This window comes from Sinocyclocheilus rhinocerous, unplaced genomic scaffold (genome assembly GCF_001515625.1).
Source record: "Sinocyclocheilus rhinocerous isolate Xijiao unplaced genomic scaffold, SAMN03320098_v1.1 scaffold1624, whole genome shotgun sequence".
Classification (NCBI taxonomy): Eukaryota; Metazoa; Chordata; class Actinopteri; order Cypriniformes; family Cyprinidae; genus Sinocyclocheilus; species Sinocyclocheilus rhinocerous.
The window spans coordinates 650,085-658,281 of NW_015639527.1; the positions used below are offsets into that span (position 1 = coordinate 650,085).

Here is an 8,197-nt window from a genome sequence, read left to right on the forward strand (position 1 = left end):
TTTTTTACATTTTACCTTATTTGTATATTTGTATAGTTGTATTTTATATTTAATCTGTATCTATCTGTATTTATGTTCTACTGTTAGTGTTATCTGTATGCACCAAGGGTCTGAGAGTAACGCAATTTCAATTCTCTGTGTATGTGCTGTACATGTGGAAGAATTGACAATAAAGCAGACTTGACTTGACTTGACTAACTGAAAATGTAATGGTGCAGCAGTCTCTGCTAATGCTTATATAGATAGCAACAAAGAAATTAGTGGAAAATGTGCATCAGTTTTGTGGTCAGAATCTGTGAATTGTGGACTAATAAAAACATAGTGACTCTAATTACTCTGTAGTTTTGTAGCAGCCAGCATATCTGAAACGGTTGATTTTGGCAGGGTCATGTCATTTTAATGTGATCAGACAGTCTAGAAGTGTCTGAGGCTGAAAATAGGAATTATTTAACTGCTTCCAGGCTTCTTTTGATTAAACATGAATGTTAATTATATACATTTTTTGGAACTAGAAAAAAATCTATTGTCTCATGACTTTCTCCATATCTACTGGAGAGAAGGCCTCTCAGTGCATTATTAGCATTGTTTCACAATGAGTGTCTTTATGCTATAGTAATACCTGATATCCCTGAATGATTCCATTGTGAGCGTCATGAGGTGGAGGCTCCCAGCTGAGGTGCACCGTGTCGTTACGGTCAGTGGGCATTGTTATGGACACATCCTGAGGTGGTGCACTGGGGACTGTGAACAAGGCACATGGTTACAGTTGGCACATGCTGACAGCTTGGTTTTAGTCCAAAGTTTTGGGGTTAGTACAATTTTTTTATGTTTCAGAAAGAAGTCTCTTATGCTCACCAGGGCTGCATTTATTTGATCGATAATACAATAACATTAATATTGTGAAATATTATTACAATTTCAAATAACCATTTCTATTTTAATATATTTTTTTAAATGTAATTTATTTATGTGATGGCAAAGCTAAATTTTCGGCATCAAAACTCTAGTCTTCAGTGTCACATGAATTTACTGACCTTTTTAATGAGTACAAAAGAGTAAGATCAGAAGTAAACAACATATATGAAGTAACCACAATATCATGTTTTTTAAATATGTCCTATAATAATACTATAGCTTTATCTGAAGCAGTGTTATTTTATCTTTTTTTTTTTTAAATATGCCTATAGTTTTTGTTCATTTTTTTATTTATTAGTTTTAGTTTATTTTGTTTTAGTTATTTTAGCACAAGTTAAACTAAATGCTAGTTGCTAGTTCCATTGGCAACTAGCAAAACAAACAAACAATATATATATTTATATATATTATTTAAAGTTTTTTTTAGTTACCAATAATAACCCTCGACTGAAGTACTTTGGAGTACCATGCAAATACCATGGTATATGAATATGGTAATCATTAATAAAGCAGCATGGTATTACCATCTTTGACCATGGTACCACCACAGTACTTTTATTGTAAAGGATGCTCTATATTCTCACCTGTCTCTGGCACTCGTAAGTGTCTGGTGTTGCTTTCCCTGCCATACAGGCTGCTGCCGTAGGGTCGGACTTTGAACTCGTACTTGTAGCCTCTCTTCAGAGGTCCCACATGTGTGTGAAGGCCAGGCTGAGGAACCCTTTGAGCTGTCCAGTCTGAGATGGCCGGCAGGAGAGAGCGATACAGCACCTCAAAGCCTTCAAGATAATGAGGCTGTGACATAGACGACTGCAACTACAAACAGAAAGACAACAGAAGAGAGAACACGGATGACGTGATGCCATCTTAAAATGTTACTTAAGAAAATACAATTATTTAAAATGTGGTGCATGAACTGTATTACCCTCCACATAACTTGAGACATGTTGGAGGCGGTACTCGTAACTGTGACGTTCTCCAGGCTCACGCGTAAGGCAGACAGCTCCTTGTGTAAGTCTCTCAGTCTGGTGCTTCCTGCATCTGTAACATATATTAGCCAGACATCACTTATCTTACAAAGGTGAGTGGAATACAAATGGCATGCTGGGAAGTTGTTTAAGTGCTGTTAATTGACTGATTAGATGCATTCTTACCCTCTACAAGAAGCTGCGCACTGGCCACAGACACCCCAAGCTTATTTTCCGCAGTGCAGGTGTACCTGCCCGTGTCCTGCGCCGTCACATAGTGGATTTGCAGACTGTGGTCAGGGTTGATTAAATATCTGGCAAATGCAATTTTGATATAAGATTGTAAATTGTAAGAAATTTCCGAATCCTTATGCATCTGGGGTTTTTACTTGGGCGGCGGGGGGGGGGCTGCAGAGCCCTGGAAGTTCTTTTTAGGTACTGCAGGGGGTCTATTTTACTATATACTGATTCTATATTATTAAAGTATGATAACATAAATGAAGGATAGTTAATTTAGAAACTAAACCAACACTAAGTCAAAACCTGCAGGTGCACATTGATCATCACTCTGATGGTTTTTATTAAGGGTCTGTGCATGCATCTGACCTGCCATTGGGTAGAGGTGCTTTTTCTCGGCTCCACTCTACAGAAGGCATTGGGTCTCCATCGGCCTCACAGAAAAACTGTGCAGATGCTCCAAGCTGCACTGAAACATCCTCTGGTTTACGCAATAACACTGGATTAGCTGAGGAAGAAGGTCAGATGTATGAGTCTCCATGCTTTAATAAGTTATTCATAATCTTTTAGAGCAAAGACAGAGTCTCACCTAATATAGACAGCCGAGCCGCACGACTCTCTCTCACTCCAACTGTGTTTGAGGCTATACAGCTGTAAACTCCAGAGTCATTCTTCTGGGCTGGAGCAATGATCAATTTACCATTCAGCTCCTATACATGTAGATACGCAGAAATATACTGTCATCCAGGCACACAAAACACTGTTCAGGGTCCTAAGTCACCAGTTTATCTAGGCTATCTCTCTATTCACTCTCTGTGTTATACTGCCCTCTACAGACATACACAGGGAAGAGTTCTCAAGAAAAAGACCTTAACTGACTAATCAAACCCATTAAATAAGAAAACAGTGTCAAATTAGAGTATATTTTGCACTCACAGTGTAATTTTCATTGCTGCTGTTGATTAGGATCCCGTCTTTCCTCCAGGTTACGTTGGGCTCAGGATGTCCAACGGGTGGGCTGCAGTTCATCACAGCCACCTCACCAACCGCCACTTCCACGTCACTGGGCTGCACACGGAACTCTTCTCGCAGAGCTGAAAATCAAACATGCGGGTAGAATGAGTGAATAAAAAAAAAAAACGATATATATATATATCTTGCTTCTTGAGCACCAAATTGAGCATATAAGAATGATTTCTGAAGGATCATGTGACACTGAAGACTGGAGTAATAATTCAGCTTTACCATCACATGAATAAAATACATTTTAAAGTATATTAAAAAAGAAAACCTTTATTTTGAATTGTAATACTATTTCACAATTGTACTGTTTTTACTGTATTTTTTTATCAAATAATTGCTGCCTTCGTGAGCATAAGGGTCTTCAATAACTTAAATGCTAATGGTCAGTCGATGATCAAAAATTTAGCATAAATGCTAACAATCAGTTGCTACATTTCAGAGAACGAATGTCTAATCTTTTTCTCATCAACACCCTTTTGCTTTAGTAATCAAAGCCTATTGTCAACTCTCTTGACGTAGCTTGTTGCTGTCTCAAATTATCTAGCAGTGAATCGATGTAAACAAAACGCAGATTCATTGTGTGCAACAATTGATTTAATGTCTCAAATCTGATCCTGCTCCAATCCAGTGGAATGCAGAGTAAACGAGCCAGCTGCGAAATCTGTTTGGGCTACAAACACAGCATGCTGTCAGAGCTCAATTAGTGCTCTGTTTGTTTGGGGCAGAAAGGCAAACTTTGACATCTGATCTCCAGTAATCTCATGAACCATCTCAATAAGCTTCTTCACCCTCTTGTTCCTTCAGTAGGTCTTGATAGATTACTCATTGTTATCAAGGTCTGTCGATCTCAAACAGGTGAGTTTATGTGGGAACTGACCATCAAGATTGTTTTGGACCCTATTGACTTTCACTGTATGGACAATGTTCTTCAAAATATGTTGTTTTATGATCCACAGAAGAATGCAAGTCATCCAGGTTCTGAACAACATTAGAGCGAATAATGAGAATTTTCCTTTTTAGGTGAACTATCTCTCTAAAGGGGTCATATGATGTTGCTATCATATGTAATGAAATGTGTTTATGCGGTTTAAGGTTCAAAAAACACATTATAGTATATATATCCACATACTGTACAGTATGTACTGTATCCACATACTCGATTTTTTCGAAGCTCATCGGTCTGAAAAACGAGGTGTGCTCTGATTGGCCAGCTATCCAGTGTGTTGTGTTTAGCCGAATACCTCAAGCATGTGACGGAAATGTTACGCCCCTTACCATATTGTGATGCCGTGTCCCAGAGCGACGAGACAAAAACATTAAAACCCATTATAAACGAGGCATTTGTTGCATCCAGTGGGGACATAATTACGGATTATAATGACTTATACTGTCTTTATAAAAGCTAGTGTTTTTTTTTTGTTTAAAAAATAAATAAGATAAATATAGATAAAGTAGAATTAAAATAGAATAGAAAGTGCTAGAGTTAGAGGGTCAAATAAAGGTGGAACAGGTGTGTTTTTAGTCGTTTCTTGAAGATGGCTAAGGACTCAGATGCTCAGATTGAGTTGAGCAGGTCATTCCACCAGGAGGGAACAGTTAATGAAAAAGTCAGTGAAAGTGATTTTGTGCCTCTTTGAAATGGCACAATAATACGCCGTTCACTTGCAGAACGCAAGCTTTTAGAGGGCACATAACTCTTTATGCACCAAGAGCTTGTAACACTCCAAAGAGAAAGGAAAAATTTAAATCGCATATGACCCCTTTAATATAAGAAAACATCACACTTTGTCATGATTCAAACCTGCTATATGAAGAGAGGCATTTCTGCTAGTCGCGACCCCAGCACTGTTGCGAGCCACGCAGGCGTATACCGCTTCATGGGACTGACTCTTTCGGCCAGGGATGACGCTGAAGAAGAACAAACTTCCTTCTGGTAAAACGACAGGCTGTGACTGCGCATCCATCTTGTCCGTATCAAGAGGTTGGCCATTTCTGAGCCACTGGATGGTGGGCTTAGGGTTGCCCTCTGCCCTGCAGGACAGCGTGGCCGGACTGCCCACCCGGACCACCACATCAGAGGGATGGTGGATGATACGGGGCAGACCACTATCTGAAACGGGCCTGGAACCTGGAGAACCGAAATGGGAGAATCAAACAACAGTGACTTCCACTAAACAAATACATTAAACAAATTCCAATCCTGAGAGGTCATTGAATTCTTTTGTTTAGGATGACTAGATGACCCCGCGATGAGTAAAGGAAACACATTTCCTGTACGGAACGGAAGCGGAGTCGGAGTGGGGGGCTGATTTTCCCACTATGAGAGGAACAAAAGCCCAGCACTCACAAAGTCATAGACCAACAGGACATCCGTCACCTGTGCACCAAGTGCAGGAATGGCCCTCTGCTAGTATTGACCCACTTACAATGTCCTACAATGTCTCTTTGTACTCTCCTGCCAAAACATGCCAATCACATGTGCATGAGAGGGTGTCCTTGAAAAAAAAAAAAAAAACATTTGGTTTGGTCTTACAACAAGTCCTTGTTTATCTGTATTGGGGGCCCTTTATTTTGAAAAACATAAATAATGTTGTTACACAAACTGAAATAAGGCACGTCTTTTCCTGATGCATGAAAAGAAGAGGTAATAGGGTGAAGTGCACAATAGAGAATCTCAACACTACATTCTTGGCAGAAATATTCTACTATTAAAAGTTTCTATTGTCTCTGATGGGGTAGTTTCCTGAAAGAGAGGAAATCAAGAGTCTTACAGGCCTGCTATGTCATTTTCACTGTAGAGTCAAGTCAAGTCACCTTTATTTATATAGCGCTTTTAACAATACAGATTGTGTCTAAGCAACTAGAGGAATTTGGGGGAAACACTGGAAGTTTGCAAAAAAAGAAAAAACCAAAGCGGCACTTTCCACAGTATATTGTGACATTCTACATGGGGCTTTGAGAGACTTGTTGTTTTAACGAATTAATAAAAAACACGAGTTTTGTGCATAAAGATAAATTCTGCATTAGATTATAAACAGGCTTATGTCAGTCTATGAGGGCTTCTGGAAACATAGCTGGAAAGCAAGCATGTAGCCTAAGTAAAACTTTCTACCTTATACCTTTAACATAACATATGTAACAAAATGTAGAGTTATAGATTGAAATGTTAACTTTCATATAAGATGAAGGGGTTCAAATGTAAAGTAACGTACTGTTTGCATAAATAATCTTTTACATTAGGCTATTTATTCTTAAGGGAACGCATAGGCTAGATCGCATTCATCGTTAAAAATGAAAATACATTTATGATCATTTAAATCACAAAACAACTAAAATATGCACTGTTAATATTACCATCATCATCTTAATAATAATATCAAAATAATTGACTCCAATTTCTAATTGAGTTATTATTGCTTCAAAACCAGTAAATAAAACTAATCGTTTCTAGATATTAATTATTGGACATTTAAACAAAAATGATATGTTGGTCAAAAAAGGAAAGCAAACAAACAAAAGTATCGTTAGTCTTTACTCTGTGCTTACCTTCAACATTATAAACAATCCCCAAAACCCAACAGAGCTTGATAAAGTATCTCGTCATTTTACGTGTGATGTCGAATTCAGTCTATGAAAACAAACAAACGCATCGCTGTTCTATCAGACTATCTGCGTTACAAATCCGCGACGATGAATGGTTTTCCAGGTTATGTAACGGAATGGTATTTCAGTTGAGATCTCCAGGTTTCACAGTGATGTCTCTGTCGTTTCAGTCAGTAGGAGTGTTGAACAGAGCGCCATCCGGATTGAGACCCGCCCCGGTGACTGACTGGAGCAGCAGCAGGAGCTGATGACTGATGACTGGAGGCGAGCGGATTTACACCTCCAATGACAGACGAGCCAGCGCTAACTAATGACTCCAACAATTTGGTGAGGTAAACTACACATGTGACTTAAAGTTTCCCAAAGGCCTGCTTTTGCCCTCTGTTTATGTTTTGTTTTGAATTCAAGACGACATAGTTTAAACAATGGGTCATATACTTTGGGCCAAATTGTGTTTGTTACATTTACACATAGCCTACAGTAGGGGAGACTGAGGAGGTTTGTTTTTTCTTCTATACTACATCCACTTTTTTACATAGTGAAACTTCTATACAACTTTTATCGTCACTTCAGGAGGGTGGTGGTGGTGGTCATGTATGATTTCACTATTAGTAGAGTTTGTAATTTAATGTGTGATCTAAGACCTCTATCAAATGTTTGTGATGACAGCATACAGAAACAGGAAAGCATTAGACCTCACAGCCAAGAACAACTTCCTTTAAGCTGCACAAATTGCTCAATATGTGAATACAAACTGATGATATTGCTAACCATCATGAGCCTTTAAAAAATCTGCATGAAATATTCCCACGTAAATCAGAAAGGTTGTTAAACTTAAAAGAAGAGAATATCGACATGAACCAGTACTGTTCAAGTGACATAAGAAACTTTTTCCATTAAATCACAAACTTGTGCTGTAGATTCATACGTTTCTTAAATAATACAACCAAAGTCAGAAAAAAATGAAGAGCAAACAAAAGGATTTTTACTTTATTTAAACTTTTTTTATAACTCATTTTTTTACTCATTTCCAGTTTTGTATAGTCAACCTATTTAAACTTTATGTAAGTTATTTTATATTAGGCATAGCCTGCCCTATAGCATGGTGTATTTTTATTCATTTTGTTAATAAAAGTTCTATGTTTTATATAGGCTAAAGTGAGTTTGACGTTGTATTTTTGTTGTTGCATTCAAGCAATTGACGCCGAATTAACACTAAATTCGAAAGTGAAAGTAAAATGTGCACGGCGCTTTTAAGCTATTTAAAAGCGAATGAAAGCGATGAAAAGAGGGAAAATTCAGACGAACTAAAAACGATCAATTGCTTTACGCTGAATTGCCGCTATTTGAAAGTGAAAGTAAAATGCGCACGCCGCTATTTAAAAGCGTTGAAAAGCGAGGAAAAGAGGGAAAACTCCGGCACCCACGGTGATACCGGTAGTATCGGTGTT

General features: G+C 38.1%; 1 protein-coding gene across 1 annotated transcript in view; it reads right to left on the reverse strand.

The window, feature by feature from the left end:
- The window catches only part of LOC107751392 (roundabout homolog 1-like), a 21,267-nt gene that overhangs the window by 10,335 nt on the left and 2,735 nt on the right, over positions 1 to 8,197 (reverse strand). The window contains exons 2-9 of the mRNA XM_016567115.1: positions 4,945 to 5,271; positions 3,057 to 3,214; positions 2,710 to 2,830; positions 2,490 to 2,628; positions 2,070 to 2,197; positions 1,841 to 1,956; positions 1,500 to 1,731; positions 620 to 741 (exon numbers count right to left, since the gene is read on the reverse strand). Of these exons, the coding sequence (XP_016422601.1) occupies positions 620 to 741; positions 1,500 to 1,731; positions 1,841 to 1,956; positions 2,070 to 2,197; positions 2,490 to 2,628; positions 2,710 to 2,830; positions 3,057 to 3,214; positions 4,945 to 5,271 (1,343 nt within the window). The remainder of the gene's footprint in view (positions 1 to 619; positions 742 to 1,499; positions 1,732 to 1,840; positions 1,957 to 2,069; positions 2,198 to 2,489; positions 2,629 to 2,709; positions 2,831 to 3,056; positions 3,215 to 4,944; positions 5,272 to 8,197) is intronic.